The sequence below is a fragment of the Hippopotamus amphibius genome, chromosome 9, assembly GCF_030028045.1.
Source record: "Hippopotamus amphibius kiboko isolate mHipAmp2 chromosome 9, mHipAmp2.hap2, whole genome shotgun sequence".
Taxonomy (NCBI): Eukaryota; Metazoa; Chordata; class Mammalia; order Artiodactyla; family Hippopotamidae; genus Hippopotamus; species Hippopotamus amphibius.
In genome coordinates, this window is record NC_080194.1 from 138,456,284 (window position 1) to 138,476,211 (window position 19,928).

The 19,928-nt window shown below is 42.4% G+C and overlaps 1 protein-coding gene across 5 annotated transcripts in view; it reads left to right on the forward strand.

Annotated features, from left to right (window-relative positions):
• SMURF1 (SMAD specific E3 ubiquitin protein ligase 1) overlaps positions 1-19,928 on the forward strand; it is a 104,011-nt gene that overhangs the window by 69,465 nt on the left and 14,618 nt on the right. For 2 of the 5 annotated variants that reach the window (XM_057750037.1, XM_057750038.1), the window contains exons 2-12: positions 6,821-6,859; positions 8,017-8,125; positions 9,430-9,563; positions 9,723-9,788; positions 11,032-11,107; positions 12,541-12,782; positions 13,498-13,582; positions 14,213-14,290; positions 15,213-15,359; positions 16,461-16,659; positions 18,037-18,140. In XM_057750037.1, the coding sequence (XP_057606020.1) occupies positions 6,821-6,859; positions 8,017-8,125; positions 9,430-9,563; positions 9,723-9,788; positions 11,032-11,107; positions 12,541-12,782; positions 13,498-13,582; positions 14,213-14,290; positions 15,213-15,359; positions 16,461-16,659; positions 18,037-18,140 (1,279 nt within the window). The remainder of the gene's footprint in view (positions 1-6,820; positions 6,860-8,016; positions 8,126-9,429; positions 9,564-9,722; positions 9,789-11,031; positions 11,108-12,540; positions 12,783-13,497; positions 13,583-14,212; positions 14,291-15,212; positions 15,360-16,460; positions 16,660-18,036; positions 18,141-19,928) is intronic. The other 3 variants (XM_057750040.1, XM_057750041.1, XM_057750039.1) reach the window with 2 other exon arrangements.

The following is a 19,928-nucleotide window of genomic DNA, read 5'->3' on the forward strand; positions in this document are numbered from 1 at the left end:
TGGGAGGGGGAGCTGTTGCTTTTAGATTAAGTTGTGAGTGGGTGGAGCCAAGAATAGGAGAGTGGGTACACAGGTGGCAGAAAGGACACGTTCAAGAGACTTTAGAAGAAAGAAAAGATAGGACTTGATGACACATAAATATAAGAGGAGGGAGGACTGAAAATTACAGCCAAAGTTTCTAGCCTTGGAGAATTGAAAAACAGTGGAAATATTGACACAAATTAGAAAACATATGTAATTTTATTTATTTATTGAAGTATAGTTAATTTATGTCATGTTAGTTTCAGATTACAGCACAGTGATTCAGTTATATACCTAGTTATATATATGTACATTATATATGTTCTTTTTCAGATTCTTTTCTCTTATAAGTTATTACACAATATTGAGCAGAGTTCCCTGTGCTCTACAGTAGGCCCTTGCTGGTTATCTATTTTATATATAGTCGTGTGTATTTGTTAACCCAACCTCCTAATTTATCCCTCTCCCTGAAAATTTCTTAGTTGATGTAATAAAGTACTAAATTTGTGTTGCTGTAGGTTACCCTGGGAGTGGGTGAAACCACAATAGTATTTGGGGGACCCTATGCTTCTGTCAGGGACCTGGTAAAGAAGCCTGACTGACTAATTGAATGTTAGCAAAACACTTCCTTCCCATGTGTTTTCAGAAGCTAAGTGAACATTATGTACTTTGTTCTTTCTTTATCCCCCCAAATTAAGAAACTATTGTATGTGATCAGGAAATTACAGGATTTAGACATGATTTGTCCAAAGTAGAGGGGCACTTGAGGGTTGGAGTTGAAGAAACCATGTGGTAGTACACTCTGAAAAAATAAGCTTCGTTTTCTCTAAGAGTAAACGTCTCTTTTGTTCACTGTTGTATCCCCAGAATCTCACTCATAGTTGGTGCATAACATATTTGTTTAAAAATGATTGGTAGATCTAGAAAGAGTGGGATTTTATGCTGTGTAATAAATTATCTTTTATTATTGTACCTCGTAGCGGGGACAAAGAGAACTCTATCTCAAGATCACAAAGTTTTTCTACTAGGAGAAATCATATGCCATGAACTAATAGACTAGATTCAGCATAACCCTAAATGCCTAAATGATCTTTGCACAAAATCGAGGCAAAATTCTCTTTTGTGCTGACTATTGAAACCCTCTCTACTTTTTGATATAACCAAATTCCACTGGAATGAGACTTAAGACATTGCTAGTCTTGTACATATGAACAAAGATTAATCTTTTTGAGATATTACCAGAATTCTTCCAGTCAGAAGCAATCCAGCATTAGCACCTTGGAAAAACAAGGGCCCAGAGCTGGTTGGATAATATCTGAGTCTGGAGGTGAGGGAGGTTGAGGTCAGAGCCTGACGGGTCTGGAGTTTTGCAAAGGAAAGCCACTGTGGAGTTTTTAAAAAGGAAAGCGACATGAGATTTAAGTTTTGAAGCGATGACTTTGTGATGGATGTTGTTGGGAGCTTGAACCAGGGTGGAGGTGGTGAGAAGTCAGTGCATCGGAGAGGCTGGGAAGTCAAAGCATGGCACACAGACTTCTGGCCTGTGCAGTCGATGGGCGTTGCTGATGAGCTGATGTCATGAGCCCTGGGAGAGGACCAGGTCTTTAGGCAGACTGGGAAGATTGCAACTTAAGTTTTGGAAACTGTGGAGAAGCAAAGGGAAGTGGAAGAAAACAGAACATCACAGGCCCATTTGAGGAGAGTTGAAAAAGATGGCAGATTTAGAATTATCTAAGAATATTAATCGCTTTCCTATAACCAAATAACAATTAGAAAGTGCAATGAAAAAAAAAACAGTTATCTTGACGTTTTATAAAAAGGAAAAGAAAATGCAGTGAAAGGAACTCTCCCATACACAATAGTAACAAAAACCAGAACACTTAAGAGTAAACCCAATTAGAAATGTGGAAAATATTTATGAAATACATGAAAATGTCACTTAAAGGCATTAAAGAAGAATTTAATAAATGGATAAATATGCTACATTCGAGAATGGGAATACTTAATATTGTAAAGAGGTAAATTCCCCTCAAATTTATTTATGAAGTATTTCTTTTAAAACTTGCCCAAAATGATTCTGAAGTTAAATGGGAAAAAATAAGCATGTGAGACTAGCCAGGAAAATGCTAAACAGAGAGTAATGATGAGGTTTTAGAGGCATGCATTTTCTGTTTACACATTTGTGAGTTTTCATTTTTTTATAAGTACATATTACCTTAGTAGTTAGAGAAACAAGAAATAAAACACTAACAGGAGCTGTAATAAATTATGATCTAGCCACAAAAAGACTGAAGAGTGTGTGTGTGTGTGTATGTGTGTGTTTCCATTGGAAAGGAATGGTATTAAGTTTACACTGAGGAGGAAATATTAATACTGACTATACAGAAATAAAAAGGATTATCAGGAGATACTGTAAACAATTGTATGCCAATAAATTGATAACTTAGGTGAAATTGACAAGTTTCTAGAAAGACACAATCCTCACAAAGCTGATTTGGGAAGAAATGGAAAATCTGAATAGACTTATAAAGAGTAAAGAAATTTTGGATTAGTAATTGAAAACACTTTCTACAAAGAAAAGCCCAGGCTTGGATGGCTTACAGCAGCACGTTAAAAGGATCAGTTATGCACCAGAACCAGATGGGATTTATCTCAGAATGCTAGGTTGGTTTAACATTGAAAATCAGTTGTCAACTACATCATATCAGTAGGTAAAGGCTGAACACCAAATGATCATCTCAATAGATGCAGGAAAAGCATTTGACAAAAGCTAACGCCTTTTCATGATAAAAACACTCAACACACTAGCAACAGAAGGAAATTTCCCCAACCTAATAAAGGGCATCTATGAAAAACCGACAGCTGCCGTCATACTCAATGGTTGAAAAACAATGTTTTCCCCCGAAGACCAGGAACAAGACAAGGATGTCCACCCCTTCTATTCAATATTGTATTGGAGGTACTGGGCAGTTAGACAAGGAAAAGAAAGAAAAGGTATCCAGATTTTGAAGGAAGAAGTAAAATTATCTTTATTTGCAGAGGTTGTAATCTTATATATGAAAATTCAAAAGTATTAGAGATAATAAATGAGTTCAACAAAGTTAAAAGAGACAAGTTGAATATTCAAAAATCAATTGTATTTCTGTACACTAGAAATGAACAATCTGAAAATGAAATTAAGAAAATAATTGCATTTGTAATAGCATCAAAAAGAATAAAATCTTTAGGAATAGATTTAATAAAAGAATATTATAAAATGTATACTCTGAAAATTACTAAACAGTTAAAGAAGACAAAAATAAGTGGAAGAACATCTCCTGTTCATGGATTTGAAGATTTAATCTTGTTAAGATGACAATACTCCCTCAATTCACCTACAGCTTCCGTGAAATCCCTATCAAAACCCAGGCTGGCTTTTTTGTAGAAATTGACAAGCTGATCCTAAGATTCATATGACAGTTGAACAGGTCCAGAAGAGCCCAAACAATCTTGAAAAAGAACAAAGTTGGAGCAGTCATGCCTCCCAGTTTCAAAACTCACCACAAAGCTATGGTAATTACTATGATCTGAATGTTTGTGTCCCCCTCAGGTTCATATGTTGAAACTAACCCCCAAAAGTGATACTATTAGTAGGTGGGGCCTTTGGGGCAGGTACTTAAGTCATTAGGGTAGAGTCCTAATGAGGGGGCTTAGTGTCATATAACAGAGACTCCAGAGGCTCCTAGCCCCTTCTGCTCTGTATAAATACGGTAGTCTGCAAGCTGGAGGGAAGCCTCACCCAACCATGCAGGTACCCCGATCTCGGACTTCCAGCCTCCAGAACAGTGCGAAGTAAATGTTTGTTGCTTATAAGCTACCCCATCCAATAGTATTTTGTTACAGCAGACTGAGTGGACTAAGACAGTCAGTAATTGAGACAGTGTGGTCATGGCATGAGGAGAGACTTGTAGATCAATGGAATAGAATTGAGTGACCACAGATAAGCTCTCACATTTACAGTGAATTGATTTTCAACAAGGGTGTCAAGATAATTCGGTGGGGAAAGAATAGGCTTTTTAACAAATGGTGCTGGTGCAACTGGATATCCACTTGCAGAGGAATGAAGTTGGACCCCTTCTTCACATCAGACACAAAAATGAACTCAAAATAGATCATAGACCTAAATGTCTATTTAAGAGCTAAAAGTGTAACAAAGCTAGAAGTAGAAAACCCTTAGAAGAAAATATAGGAGTAAATCTTTGAGACTTTTGGTTAGGCACAGTCTTATGAGACAAGACACCAAAAGCACAGGCAACCAAAGAAAATAGATAGATTGGACTTGATCAAAATTTAAAACTTCAGTGTTTCAAAGAAAGTTTAAAGCCAGCCCGAAGAGTAGGAGAGTACTTGCAAATCATATATCTGATATGGATATTTTATCTATAGACATGTAGATATTTATATACAGTTGTCTCTTGGTATCTGCTGGGGATCGGTTCCAGAACTGCCCCCCCCCCAACCCCCCGCCATGGATACTGAAACCCATGGATGTTCCAGTGCCTTGTATAAAATGGTGTAGTGTTTGCATGTCATCTACGCGCATCCTCCCGTATTCTTTAAATCATCGCTAGATTACTTATCATACCTAAAACAATGTAAATACTGTAAATAGTTGCTTGGGGTACAGCAAATTCAAGTTTTGCTTTTTTTGGGATTTTCTGGAATTAAAAATATATATATATTTTCATTTCATGGTTGGTTGAGCGTGGATGCGGAATCTGCAGATATGGGGGCCGTGGGGGGAGGGGCAGCTGCATACTGATATCTATAGATAAGGGTATTTAGAATATACAGAGAATTTTCACAGCTCAAAAAGACAAATAGCCCAATTTTAAAATGGGCAAAAAAAAAAGATCTAAATAGAAAATTTTCCAAGAAAGATCTATTAATAGCTAATGAAGCATACAAAAGGATGCTCAATGTCATTAGTCATCAGAGAAATGAAAATTAGAACCACAGAGATATAAAACCACAGAGACTGACAATGACAAGTGTTAGTGAGGTTGGGGAGAAACTGGAACCCTCATACACTGCTGGTGGGAATTTAAAATGGTGCAGATGCTGTGGGAAACAGTCTGCCAGTTCCTAAAAATGTTAAACGTAACTCAGCAACTTCACTCATAGGCGTACGAGAGAAATAAAGTATATGTCCATACAACAACCTGGACAGCGTCATTCACAGGAGCCAGAAAGTAGAAACAAGCCAAAGGCCCATCAGCTGAGAAGCGGATAAGGAGAATGTGGTGTGTCCGTACGATAGAATCATGACTCAGTCACGAAAAAGACTGAAGTACTGATTCGTGCTACAATGTGGACGAACTTTAAGCACGTGCTGAGTGAAAGAAGCCAGTCACAAAATATCACATATTCTGTGATTCCATTTACATGAGGTGTCCAGAATAGGCAAATCCAGAGACATGGAGTAGATTAGTGTTGCCAGGACTGGTGGGGTTTGAGGTTAAATAAAGAGTGGTTGCTAGTGGGTACAAGGTTTCTTTTTGAGGGGGATGATGAGATGTTCTAAATTGTGCTGAGGGCTGTACAACCCAGCGAGTATATTACAAACCAATGAGTTATACACTTCAGGTGGGTGAATTGTATAGTGTATGAATTATATCTTGATAAAAGTTGTTATATAAAAAATATGCTAAGTGAAAAGTTTGCAGAACAATATATACTATGAATATATTTTTGTAAAATCATAATAAAGCACTGTATTCTTAAAGATTAGCAAAACTTGTGAAGTTTGCATACGTGTAAGAGATGTTAGTGATATAGTGGCTTTAATCATGTAACAGACCTGGTGACAAAATTTCTTACCAGTAATTGACCCCACCTCATTAATAAAATACTGACAACAATGGCATTTATTGCATTCTTTCTGTATGCCAACATTGTGCTAAATTCTTAACACTCATTTTGTCGTTTGTTTTTCCACAACACTTGATGATGGCCCTGTATTTTCTGCCAGTCCTCCCTTTCTATTCTCCAGTATACCAACGTTTACATTTACAAAATTGTACTATTTATCAGAATATCAAAAATGCACGCTTTCTTTTGTTGTTAGCAGTAGCTATGACGATAAACACCATAGGTCTTAATCTGAATTGGTATTGATGTGATCCTGTGAGTTTTAAGAGCACAGTGATAAATCCATCTGTATGTATTTAAGTAAGATTTTCAGTTTAAACCATTTTGCATTTGTTATAGTTGATTCTCAGTTGGAGGAGAAAAGACTTTTTGTTACTGGTCAGTTTTTTGTTTAATGTAACACTAAATTTGAAAGATAATCTATGGCAAAGATAATGTTGAGGTTTTTTTTTTTTTCCCCCATTGCAAATACAGGCTAGCGCCTCAGTCAGTTTGGGCTGCTGTAACAAAATTCCATGGACTGGCAGCTTAAACAACAAACATTTATTCCTTGTAGTTCTGGAGGCTGGAAAAGCCTAAGATAAGGTGCCGGCAGATCTGGTGCTTGGGGAGAGCCCCCTTCCTGGCTTCCTTCTTGCCATGAGAGCAGAATGAGAGCAAGCTCCTGTCTCTTCCTCATAGGGGCACCAATCCCATCGTGAGAGCCCCACCCCACGACCTCATCTAGCCCCAGGCACTTCCCAAAGACCCCACCTTTAAATAACGTCACATTGCGGGCTAGAGCTTTGTCCTTTGAATTTTGGGTGGGCTGCAGTTCCGTCCATAGCAACTAACTATGATGAAAATCTTGTCCATAAATGCTAACCCTAGCATTTTTGTTTGTTTTTAGTGTTATGTGCCAAGAACCTTGCAAAGAAAGACTTCTTCAGTAAGTAAACACTTGTTTTTGCTCTCTTAGAATATTAATGTTCTTCACATATTTCTGAAATTTAAAACTTTAAAAAAACCAAACAAAACACTGGGTGTATACTCCTAAAAGTCCTGCCCTTTACTGAATACAAATCCCTGGTTTGACAAACTTCATTTCCCAGTTGACTACAACATAGAGACTCCTTAGCTCCAAGGCACAGAATTTATAACTCATGCGAGAAAAACTCCCTCTCATTCCCTGTCCTGGCCACACCCTGTTTTCTCTGGATTTCCATCCATTAATATGTTGCGTTCTGCTGGGTGAAGGATTCTCAGCTCAAATACAGAGGAGTCGTTTTTCTATAAAACGTCTGGGTTTGAGTAAAATTGTTAGTCAGATTGGTAAATCACACTTGAAAGCCTTACTGTGAAAAAATAAATGAGATAAATGGAGGATCCTCTTCTAAAGGAAGGAATCACCTCTTAACTTAAGAAGTTCACCTGCTGTGAAGTAGGCGCCTGCAGCATGACATTTCCCACACTCTCTCTGACCTTCACAGGATTGCTGCTCCGCTCCTAAGGGGTTTTATTCACCCTTTAAAGGTGAAGAAACGTAGGTTTGCAGGCTTTATTCAAGTAGGTAAGAAGCTCCATAGTGATGGCTCACATCCAGGTCTGTCTCCAAAACCCTCACCTGGCCACCTCTCTGATCTTATAACCTGTCTGATTCATACTCCAGCATTTAGGAACTTACCTAATTAAAACTTGGTGAATACCTGCTTCCAGAGATAAAATAGATGGAGACCGGTAAACAAGATTTCTAAGTATTATTGTTTTTTAGAAAGTATAAATATAATTAATTGTAGACATCTTTTCCTGCATGTAACTAGCCACACTGAGGGATCATCAGAAATGGAAATTTGAACTTAAGCCTATTTTTAGAGTTTTCATTTCTAGCCTCTAAACATCTGAGGAGGATGTCATTCTGGCTTGCCTTTCTTAGAAAGCTGAATGGAAATAATTTATTTTGCTGATCGAAGCTAACCTTACACTTGAGAATAAAATATACCAGGGTAGTCTTCTTTATCAAGTTAGAGGACCTTGAAGCTCGCTGTACTTTTGCGACTGGGTAGATAGATCTGTCCTCATCCGGTGTGGCTGTCCCCTCTCCCCTAGGGCTCCCCGACCCTTTTGCAAAGATTGTTGTGGATGGATCTGGGCAATGCCACTCAACGGACACTGTGAAGAACACGTTGGACCCAAAGTGGAACCAGCACTACGACCTGTGAGTTGAATATCCTGTAAGCGCCTTGGGGAAGAGCAGCAGAGTCGGTATCTGGCTTGTAAGGGAAGCATTTAATTTTTTTTTTTTAAAGGGATTACTAACTTCTTACTGATAACAAACGTGGGTGGCCAAACGAATACATACTGCCTACTTTTAGAATTCATAGACTTGGAAGTTCTTGCGTTTGACATTTTCATACATGTTTATGGTTTGCTTCTGTAATTGTGATCCTCAAACCTTCAGTCTCCTGGCCATTCTAACAGGGAAAGGGGGCCATAGTTCAGGTCCTCTATATGCTACTGTTTTTTCAGCAAAACCCTGAACATGGTTGTAAAATGCATCATTTGAAATGCATTATTATCAGACACAGTTATTATACAAATAGATAATATATATATTTCTGTTTTTTTTTAATTTTGCTTTTTAGTACAAATGTATTTTCTATAAGAGAAAATAAAGTTTGGTATGATCGAATGTATATAAGCCCACACACCATCAGGCAGTTACTTATATTCATTCGTTAAATGGGCTGCACCTTGAAGATCACTGTTTTGTATGCTCCTGTGTTTTCATGTCCCTTCCAAGAAGTTTTTGTCCAAGTAAGACCAAGTGATTATTGGCTTTTTACTAACACAGGCTGAACTGGGTGTGAGTGGGATTTTTAGTAGTTGGATCCTAAGGCTCGTTGGCAGTTGCACTGTGGCACTGGAAGTGGCCTGGAAAGTGGTTGTCTGTCCATGTCCTGAAAGCTCCCTTCTGGGGCTGACCTGCACCGAGAGAAAGTGGGGGGTTTCCTGTCCGAGTTAGTGCCCTTTAGTGAACTTTGGTTGGGTGGAGGGTTTGTAAGTAGCCCTGTTCTCTGTTAAGGCTAATTGGTGGGAACTTTTTTGTTTTTCATTGGCCATACCACGCTGCATGCAGGAACCTAGTTCCCTGACCGGGGGTTGAACCCGCGCCCCCTGTAGCCGGAAGCACGGAGTCTTAACCACTGGACTGCCAGGGAAGTCCCGGTGGGAACTTTTGAATCCTGCCATTATCCTCTGGAACTATTAAAATATAGTAAATTTCTGTTCCAAGATTATCATTACGTGGTTGTCTACATGTGCTTCTTACTAATCAGCTGTAGTTCCTCCCCAGCCCATCAAGTTAATAGATGTATACTTATGAAGTGTCTGTTACTTGTGGATTTAGAGCCAACATTATTTTAAAAGGATTCTGCTTGACTAACAAGTCAATCAGATAAAATCTCAATGGGCTATCGTGATTGAGAAATACAATTAAAAATGTTTGCATGTTGGTTTCAGATATGTTGGGAAAACGGATTCTATAACCATCAGCGTGTGGAACCACAAGAAAATTCACAAGAAGCAGGGAGCTGGCTTCCTGGGGTGTGTGCGGCTGCTCTCCAATGCCATCAGCAGATTAAAAGATACTGGATGTAAGAACCCAGCGCTTTTCTGCTTCTTAATGCAACTGAAGAAGGCTTATGGGGCATCATTTTTAATTAATTTATTTCTTTGAATACTGCATACAGAATCCCTGACTTCCTCCCTAGTTAACATTTCCCTGGGTTAAGTTTTGAATTGTTTGTTTGCAGACCAGCGTTTGGATCTATGCAAACTAAACCCCTCAGATACTGATGCAGTTCGTGGCCAAATAGTGGGTAAGAACTTTCTCATCTGTATAAAGAGATAACCTTTAGAGACTTAACATTCAGCTCTTCATTACTGAGAAAACACATAAAGGCACTGACCAATGGTGACATACTTTGAAGGACAAGCCACATACAGGGACCATCTCTCCAGGACTAAAAAGTTTCATCTTGTGTGGCTTTTACTGTTTTAACTAATTCCCTTCATTCTTTCTTTCAAGGTGGAGTTAAAATGGCTAAGGTAGAAAAAGATGTAGGGTTATAATTTTTAATGTAATTTTAATCATCACATGAATGGACAATTAATTTGTCATATTGTCCAAGTGCAGATGATAAAAATGGTGGCCACATATGCAAGAACTGAGGAATAGTTTCTTCAGGAAGACCCATCATTATATGTAAAAGGCAAAGAGAATTTCTGAAGACTTCCATGTGATATGATTTTATAGAGAATTGACATTCAGAATGAAGAAATAAAATGTGCTAATATCACAAAGTGTTGACCGGAGGTATTCCGTTGGAAGTAATTTATCTGTTAAGTAGCTCATCCTGTTATCCATCCCGTTTTTATTAGCATTTCAGGGTAACTCAGATATCAGGTGTATGCATTGCAAGGAATCAAGGAAAACACAGTATTTCAGCAGCACACCAGACTCATGACCTCAAATCTCTTAGGTATTGTCTTACGTAGACCTGACCCAAGATAAATGAAGAGTGGGCACCATCCTGAAAGCTCTCCTAATGGCAGAGTTCTCACTTACTGCCTTGCTGTTTGTGATTTCTTCTTTTCTTGGTGGAGGGATGTGCCGGGAAAAAGGAATAACTGGAAGCAGCTTCCCGAGTGTCTTTGTTGTTCGTAGTAGGGACAGAGAATCGACACGCAGCTGCATCCAGACCTTGCGCACGCTGGCAGTGTTCTCTGTGTCCTTATTAAACATAAGTCAGAACCTTCTTAGAAAATAAGGTACCTTGGAGGAAGTGAACATTGTGTTCCGTTATTTTGATGGAGAGCATGGAAAACACAGCACCTCTTTCTGCTCCACGTTTGTGAGGAATGTTCCGAGTGGTGTGTGGTGCTGTGCAGCCAGTGAGTGAAGTGCTTCATACTTGAAAGCACAGGAATGTATATGTATAGACACATGCCTCGCTTTTAAAAGTAATATCCTACGTAAATTATACATTTGCAATGGCTCACTGTGTTACAGTTGTGTAAAATACCACTGGCTTTTGATGCAAGGTGTTCTTTTCTTTTTAGTTAGTTTACAGACACGAGACCGAATAGGCACTGGAGGGTCCGTGGTGGATTGCAGAGGGCTGTTAGAAAATGAAGGGTACGTATCACCGCGGTGATGCCCGCGAGTTCTCTGCTGCCCAGGCTCTCGCACTGTATGAAAGATCCTTCACAGCTTTTCACTGCGTTGAATGCTTGAGGTGCAGTATTGGGATAAAACTGGCACCCAGTTTCCTTGTTTGTAAAGGAAGCTGTCAAGACTAGTGGGGCGGTGCCCCAAAGGCTCAGGATCCGGTTGATAGAGGTTCCCGCTGGCCAAAGCATCAGTAAAGAGTCATCCCTACAGTGGACTGAAACAGGCCACTGCATTCTTAATGATACAGGGAGAAGTAAAGTCTAAAAAAACAAAACAAAAACCAAAAAACACCTGAAAAACTCTCCTTGGTCCCTGTCACAATTTTTTGACCCCCAACGAATTAACTATTATGGTTGCTGACAACAGCACAAAGGAGAGAGACTCTGACATGGACTTGCATCTTGGAGGTCCAGGCGATGGGAGTGGGTTGCACAGCCCCAGGGGAAGGCAGTGGGCTCCATCCAGAGGGGACGCCCTGTGGAGCGTAGCAGACAACCCGGTGTCTTTAGCAAACACATTGAAAGAAAAAGAAATGAATAAAAAGGAAGGACGAGAACCTGTAAATTAATAAAAGACCTAAGAGCCACGCCTACTAAATGCGGCGTGTGGACCTCGTTTGGATCCTGATTGATGAGACAGTTGACTGGAGAGACTTGAACACTGACTGGTATTTGATGACATTAAAAAATTAATGTTTTTTGGGTCATGATAATGGTAAAAGGCCTGATCTTCCAGAGGTCTGTGCTGAAATGTTTAAGTGTGAAATGGTAGAATGTTGGGATTGGTTTTGGAATGCTCCAGCGGAGTGGGGTGATAAGCCCAGGGCGTTCACTGGGCTGGTCTCTCAGTTTGTGTGTCTCTCTGAAATGTTTCGATGTAAAACGTTCTTCAGAAGCACTTGCTTATAAGGGAAGATAGCCTATTAAGATAAATTGTCTTCACAGTTGTTCAGGGGATGAAGATTTACATTAAAAGGCACTCTTAAAGTCATTGCGGTATTTTCTGTAACCAGGAGTTCTATTATAGAATAAAATGACAAGGGAAATGGAATGTTTGGATTTGATTCTGAGTCAAGAAGATTGAGGTCTCATTTTCTGAGCTCCTGATAGTACCAGGTTGGTTTTCTCAACCATTCAGCTCTGCCTGAGGAGGAAATCCTATGGGTGGCCTCCATGGCTCTTTACATACGGCTCCCTTTGGTCACTCGTTCCTCATGAAAAAGTCTGGCTTCCCAGTTAAATAGGACAGGACGAATGTTATGAAACAAAGCGCTGGGGACATTCTGTATTGTTCAAAAACAGCAAAATAAACGGGTGTGAGAGCGTGGCGTTGAACTTTCTGGTGCTTCCCTGTCTGCGGCCGGTGTTGTGACGTGGGCTGTGGTCTTCCCCTTCTAGAACTGTGTATGAAGACTCAGGGCCTGGAAGGCCACTCAGCTGCTTCATGGAGGAACCAGCCCCTTACACGGATGGCACCGGGGCTGCTGCTGGCGGGGGCAACTGCAGGTTTGTGGAGTCCCCGAGTCAAGATCAAAGACTTCAGGCCCAGCGACTGCGGAATCCTGAGGTCCGAGGGTCACTCCAGACGCCGCAGAACCGACCTCACGGCCACCAGTCGCCGGAGCTGCCTGAAGGCTATGGTGAGAGCACCCGCCCTGCCATCCCGAGTTTGATCGGTGATGTTTCAGGCAGCTTGAATGTTTTAAGACATTTTTAGTAACTCATACCTGCCGGAACTCCCGAGGTTTGCAGGGCTGTTCCCCGCAGTGGTTGTGTCAGTGTAAAGAAAAGTGACCCGAGATGGCTGATAAATCTTGCTTATCATGAATTTGCAGTTGCTCCAGTCTCCCAGTGTAGCAATTATGTGAAGATTTTAGGCAAATGAATATCAAAGAAAACCAAGAGGGTGTCGCAGGGGCCTGTGTGAGGGTGTTTGTAGTGTGCTGGGATTTGAACGCGGGCAGGACGGCCTTGGGTACCAGTGAAGGGATGGGATCTTCTGACAACCGCAGAGGGAGCACCTGTGAAGGAGGAATCCGTGAGCTATGGCAGATCAGACCGGAAATAAGAGCTGATGCAGGGGCAGAGGTCGAGGCAGGGTCAGTCCCTAGGTGGCAGCTCCAGGGGTGTGGCCGCCTCTGCAGGTGTGAACAGGAAAAGTTAGATCCACCTGCATGTTGACCCAGGGCTCGTGACTCCTGGGAGCCAGGCAGAAGTTAACCGCTGCCCTTCATACCCTTTTCTTGGTGCTTTTAAAGACTGTTGGAAGGAAGCTGGACTCTGTGCTTACAGGATTGGTTGAAAATTCTCCTTGGAACTGAATGTGACTACTGTATCCCCCACTTTCTCATGCAGAACAGAGAACAACGGTGCAGGGGCAGGTTTACTTCCTGCACACGCAGACTGGAGTTAGCACGTGGCACGACCCCAGGATTCCCAGGTAGGTTTCCTGAGATGCTCACCGTCAAGGCCGTTTTCCAGCAGTTGCTACTCCCACCCCTCGCCCCTGATTGTGGGTGGTAGAGCCCCTTAGGTATGAAGCTGTAAACTTGGAAGAGTGGCAGCACAAGGTTGGGGGGGGGGGGTCTGTCGCAGGGTCCCGGACTCAGACTCTCTGGGTGACAGTCCCAGCTCTGCTGCACCCCACCCCCCGACTTTCCCGCCGGTAATTCGGCAGGTGCTGTAATGCAGGGGGGCCCTTTGGAAAGCAATTCTGGATCTTGAAATTAGATCACATAACTGGAAAAGACCTTCAGTCCTAGATTAAACCAAATGCACTTACTCGAAAAACCGATAAACCCTTAAAGATGTGTTGTTCTCAGTTTAAACTGAAAATATTACTGAGTGAAATGATGCGATGTCTGATGTGCTGCTTTAAGTAATTGGGTGGGGGGGGGCGCGTAGGGGAGCATTGGAAACAGTTGGTAATTGTTAGAGTTGGTTATTCATTATGGTCTCTCTCTCTTTTTTTAAAATATGCTTAAAATTTTCCATAATAAAAAGTTAAAAAGGAAATGTAAAGACTCTATTACCCTTTCTCTCTTCTACTTTACTGTCCCTATTGCCTCAGTCCCTTGGGGACCATTCCTGGGGGAGATGAAGCTTTTCTATACGAATTCCTTCTACAAGGCCATACATCTGAGCCCAGGTCAGAGAGACCCCCACCCCAACCCCACCCCATAATGGAGTTAAGTTTCTTTTTTCTCTTTGCTTTGCTTTCCTTTTTTCTTTAAATTTTTTTTTTGTTTGTTTCAAAATAGCATTACTGCCTAATAACATTTTTAGTAATGCTCATTTCCTTTTTATTCATAATTTGTTTCATCTGAGAACAAGCTTCTTGTCTTTGATTTTCCAAATCTATGTTGAACTTACGATTCAGTATCTATAATTGGAATGGAAATATTACCTGCAAATGAATGAGGTGTCTCTTTAGTGCTCACTGGAAGGAATGTCAGGCTTTGGTGCTAATTAGAAAAGCATCTTGTCCAGTAATGCTGTGCTCCCAGATGACTGTGGATTGTGTTGAAATAATTAATCAAGAGGTTAGAATTAGAAAGACTTGCTTATTAACAAAGCCAACTCAAAAATGAGAAGGCCTCTTCCCGGCGCAGCTGTTGAGAAGTGGAAGATTTCAAATGCATGTTCATACCTCCCCATCGGCTTGAGAAAACTTGTGCTGTTTGGGAGCTTTTCCACGCAGTAACATTTCTGACCCTGAGCATTTAATTTAACTTGTGAATCCAGAGAGTCTTCCAGCAGCATTCAGCTGCTAGCTACTATTTTGGCCCTCTTTCTTGGAAGGAATGGTATTCCTCGGGCAGACCACGTTCCCTATTGTGGGCATAGGCTCTGAGAGTTGCATTTTCATCCGTGGGATTTTGCTGCTACTTGCAGCACAGAGGCCTGGACTCAGTGGGAGTTTGGCGTAAGTGGAACTGTGACTGTCCCTCTTAGCAGGGCCGGGACACGGCCCCGGGATAAGGGAACGCCCCTGGTTCTCTCACTGAAGTTTTGGTCTTAGGCCTCCACACTCAGATGGACAAACCTCTCTGTATCTTCCATTTTGGTAGAGACCTTAACAGCGTGAACTGTGATGAACTTGGACCACTGCCACCTGGTTGGGAAGTCCGAAGTACAGTTTCCGGGAGAATATATTTTGTAGATCATAATAACCGAACAACCCAGTTTACAGATCCAAGGTTGCACCACATCATGAAGTAAGGCTTTTACCAAGTCTTTGTTGACCTCTTATAATTTCATGTTTTTTGCTAATGTTTTTCTTCGTTTGCCGATTGCATCGTTGGTTAGCAGAGAATAGTGTATGCAACCCGCGGTAAATATTTGGTGGACAGTTGCGTGTTTGAAACTGTCAAGCTGGTGGTGAGCAGCCCTGAAGCCCTGTGTCATTGCCACCCTGTCCTAGCCTGCAGCCTAAATAACCCCCCCCCACCCCATGCTGGCAGGATGGGGCAGCTTCATTCACGGAGCTTCTGCACACAGTGCTCCGATGAGATGCTTGGCCTTAGAGAGAGAAGCAATGAAGTGAGGGTTTTCCTTGGTGGCCGCTCGCCACTGTCTGGAAGGGCTGGTCCAGAACGCTCCTTACTGGAGTCCCTTCCCGGGCTGTCATTCTTGGGGGGGCTTGGGCCTGGAAATGACCTTGGATCCCACACTCCTTGTGCCATGTTTGCTGTGTTCTTAGAACATGAGAGCCCACAGGGCGCTTGTCATCGACAGCTGACATGAGTGGCAGAACTTGAACAGGACTGATGCCACTGTGTCCCTCTACTAGTCCTAGTCCTTCTGGGACTTTTGCTTTTGATGAGTGGGCTTAGAAATCTCCTGGTTGTGAGGAGGAGGAGTGGTTCCCATCAGATTTCCCTTGCGTGCTCTTGTGTACTTTCCCCCTCCACTGTCATCTGCTTTGAAAGTGTTCACGTCAGCTCCATTTAATTCTCACCACCAAGCACATCTAATAGTGCGTTCATCAGCCTCCTAGATACGCACTAGGTGCACGATGAATGCTAGCGGCTTCTGTTTTTATTTATGATTTTTTTAATCATTTCACACAATGATATCGTGTGAGATGTGGAGACGGAGGGTCTCCTTTACTGAATCCTAGACATCTGTTTAGTCTGAGGGTGGCCACCAGCAGTTTTTACATGTCTATGTACAGAGTTACGTCACCAGGAAAGAAATTTCGACCAGCAGTTGGGTGAAATGACCTCCCCTCTTGGCCGCTTTGGGGTCGGGGCAGCGCTGGCAGCAACCTCAGCTGCTGCTCCTGGGGTGACCTCGATGCCTCTGCTCTTCTCAAGTCACCAGTGCCAACTAAAGGAGCCCAGCCAGCCGCTGCCACTGCCCAGTGAGGGCTCCGTGGAAGACGAGGAGCTTCCGGCCCAGAGATACGAGAGGGATTTAGTCCAGAAACTGAAGGTCCTCAGACACGAGCTCTCACTTCAGCAACCCCAAGCTGGTCATTGCCGCATCGAAGTGTCCAGAGAGGAGATATTTGAGGTATGGGGTTTGAGCACAGACTCTCCCTCCCCGTCAGTGGACAGTGAGTTGTGCTTTCTTTTGGTGTTTCAGGGTTTGATTTTATCACTCAGCGAAATGCAGGGGGCTTATCAGGGCCAAAGCTCAACAAGAGAGAGGGGACTGTATTTCCTCCTGTGGTACATGTTTAAAATCAATGACTTCTGAGTAAGAACCTGGAGATTTGTATAGAAACTGGTATTAAATAATATTGTAAGCCCCCCGCATCCACTTTGTACAGATTCTGTTTCCTGCCATCTGCACGGGGTCCTCAAAACCAAGCATTCCTTCCTCTGTGGCCATGCATACAGTTTCCCACTCAGGGGAGCTAGTGGCTACCCTGTTGTCCTTCTGGAAGGAGGAAGATCCGATGGTTCTGAGCAGGGTTCTGGCCTGTGTCCAGCTCTCCAGGGGATCAGGGTCCCTGAACAGGCAGGGCCTCTAGTAGGTAGGGCCCTTTCCTCAGGACCACGGTGGTGAGTAGAATCTCAGCTGGATCTGGACCTTTGTGGAATCCTTGGCAGGAATGATCAGGTGAGACGCAGATTCTCACTGGGCCCTGAGGGGGCCACGGAGGGAACCGCCCCTGCGGGCAGCTCAGTGGCCTCTCCACCAAAGCTCCCGGGGCTGGGCTGGAGGCTCGATTCTGCCCGGTGAGCATTGTAGCTGGTCGTCAGGGGTAGAGAAGAGCTGCATTACTGGCCTGCTGCCGCCAGATCATGTCCATGCAGCATCCTCCTGCCTCTGGGGGTGGCATTAAATTTAAGGCAAGAAAAGATCTTTAAGTGTCTTCTCACTGAAAACACCTACAGACATTTAGCCACTTCCCTCCAGATGCTGCATGTGAGGGGCTGCTGGGCTGACCACATGTTTTCTGTGTGTGGGGAGCCGCTTATGTCTTCTCAAACCCTCCTTGGTTTTTGACTCCGTGGGAAAGTGTGAATTTTGACTTCACATGTAAAACCAGGCTCAGAATTCATTTACTATTCAGACTCTCTTGTGATGCCTTCATTTTGGTTAAAATATATAAATTATTTATAGGACACACTGAGATTAATTTGTGGAGAGGAAATCAACCCCAGTGAGGACGTTTACTTCTTAAGTCGTGACTGTGCTGAGAAGAGTGTGTGTTTCGGTGCAGCGCCGCCTGCCATGTGCTTGTTGTGTCTGAGGGAGACACGATGAAGGAGGCGGCAATGCCCTGGATGCCAAATAAGCCTTCTCAGCAGGAACCAGACAGAGCTGAGATTCGAATGCTTGGGAATAAGCTCGGGCCCCGTTATAAATAACCTGTCATCATTTTATAACTTTAAAGACAAGACCAGCTCTTCTCTCTGAAACTGTAATTTTGACCTGCAGGAGTCTTATCGCCAGATAATGAAGATGCGACCAAAAGACTTGAAAAAGCGGCTGATGGTGAAATTCCGAGGAGAAGAAGGTTTGGACTATGGCGGGGTGGCGAGGTGAGAGGCTCGCGTACCCCTCCCTGCTGCGCGGGTTGCAGCGCACCTGTGAGCAGATATCTGCAGAGAGAAGTCGTCTGCCCCTTTCTGCTGCTGGTCTTGGAGTGGGCAGGACGTCACGTGTTCCCATCAGAGCACATTCTTAGAAAAAGAATTCCTGAGAGCGTGTGCACGCGGGCATCTTGCCGTAACCCCTCAGAATGCGTGTGCGCGTCGCCATTACTTTACTTAGAAAACTCGAATCAAACTTTTAACCTTACTCCCTTCTCCATCTGGCCCGACAGAACCTGAACTTAATATAGAGGCAGCCTTGCCTTCCTCGTTAGAGGACTTCCAGGGGTGGGAGGAAGGCACATACATTGCATTTGTGTCAAAGGAGTTTTGTAAAATGAGGTTTTGCTCAAAACAATTCATGCACATGACTTGAAAGACAGTAGCTTTTTATGATTATGTTCTATTTTCTGTCTTACCTCTTTACCCCTTTGAGACAACTGCTCTTCTGCTCTTTTAACTGTTTCTTCTGATAGAACCAATCATCTAGATCACTAACTCGATCAAGTTCCGATGTTATCTACTCGCTTCATGATGTATGTTCACAGACTGGGTACTGGTTGTGGTGAGGTCTAATTTAACTCTCAGTTTTGTAATATCAGTATTTTTAGTTCTTCTATCATTGTCTTTGTAACTTTACATAATGTGTTTTCACCATTATTTTTTCATGGTCAGCTAGGGACTTTATTTGTTGACCTCTCTTTTTCATAAGAAGAAGATATTAATACTCCTGACTCTCCCCTCCGCATTCCAGCATTCCTTCCACCTCTTACCTCTTACATCCTGTCGTCTGTAGTGTTACTTTTATATTGTCAAGAATGAAGATTTACATTTTGTTCTGTAACCAAAATTAAATCTCTTGTGCTTGTCTACTTATTATTTATGAGTTGAAAATCTACACAGTTTTATATTTTCATGACAATGTAAATATTGTCCACTGAGGGATTAAGTAGTATTCTATCATTTATTTTATCCTTTTGAACAAATTTTAGTTTTTCCAAGAATTTCTTCTTTTTCTTCTTTTTTTTTTAGACCAGGTCTTGTCTTTGTTGCCCTATTGAATTTCACCTTTTGCCTTCCCCACCTGCCCCCTTTCCTCCACGTGTCTCTTGTGGAGACTCTGTCCAGACCGACTGTTGATTCTCTGGACCTTCTGCACAGTTGTCTTCACGGGACTTAACTGCTTTCTTGGGTTAGAGCCATTGTTGTGTGGGTCCCATGGCTTCCTTTCTTGGCTTACTCCCTTGTGTTACTGGAGTATATCCTCAAGTGGCTTTCTTAGAGAGGGTGTCTGGGGGGTGAATTTTCCAAAATCTTGAGCCTGAAAATCTCTTATGATCTATACTTTAATCAATAGTTTAGCTTTTTATAGATTTCTAGAAAGCAAATATTTTCCTTTCTTTCTTTCTTTCTTTCTTTCTGTCTGTCTTTCTTTCTGTCTTTCTTTCTGTCTGTCTTTCTGTCTTTCTGTCTGTCTTTCTGTCTGTCTGTCTGTCTGTCTGTCTGTCTTTCTTTCTTTCTTTCTTTCTGTCTTTCTGTCTTCCTCCCTCCCTCCCTCCCTCCCTCCCTTCCTTCCTTCCTTCCTTCCTTGCCAGGTCTTAGTTGTGGCATGCAGACTTCTTAGTTGAGGCATGTGAACTCTTAGTTGCAGCATGTGGGATCCAGTTCCCTGACCAGGGGTCGAACCCAAGCCCCCTGCATTGGGAACGTGGAGTCCTACCCACTGGTCCATCAGGG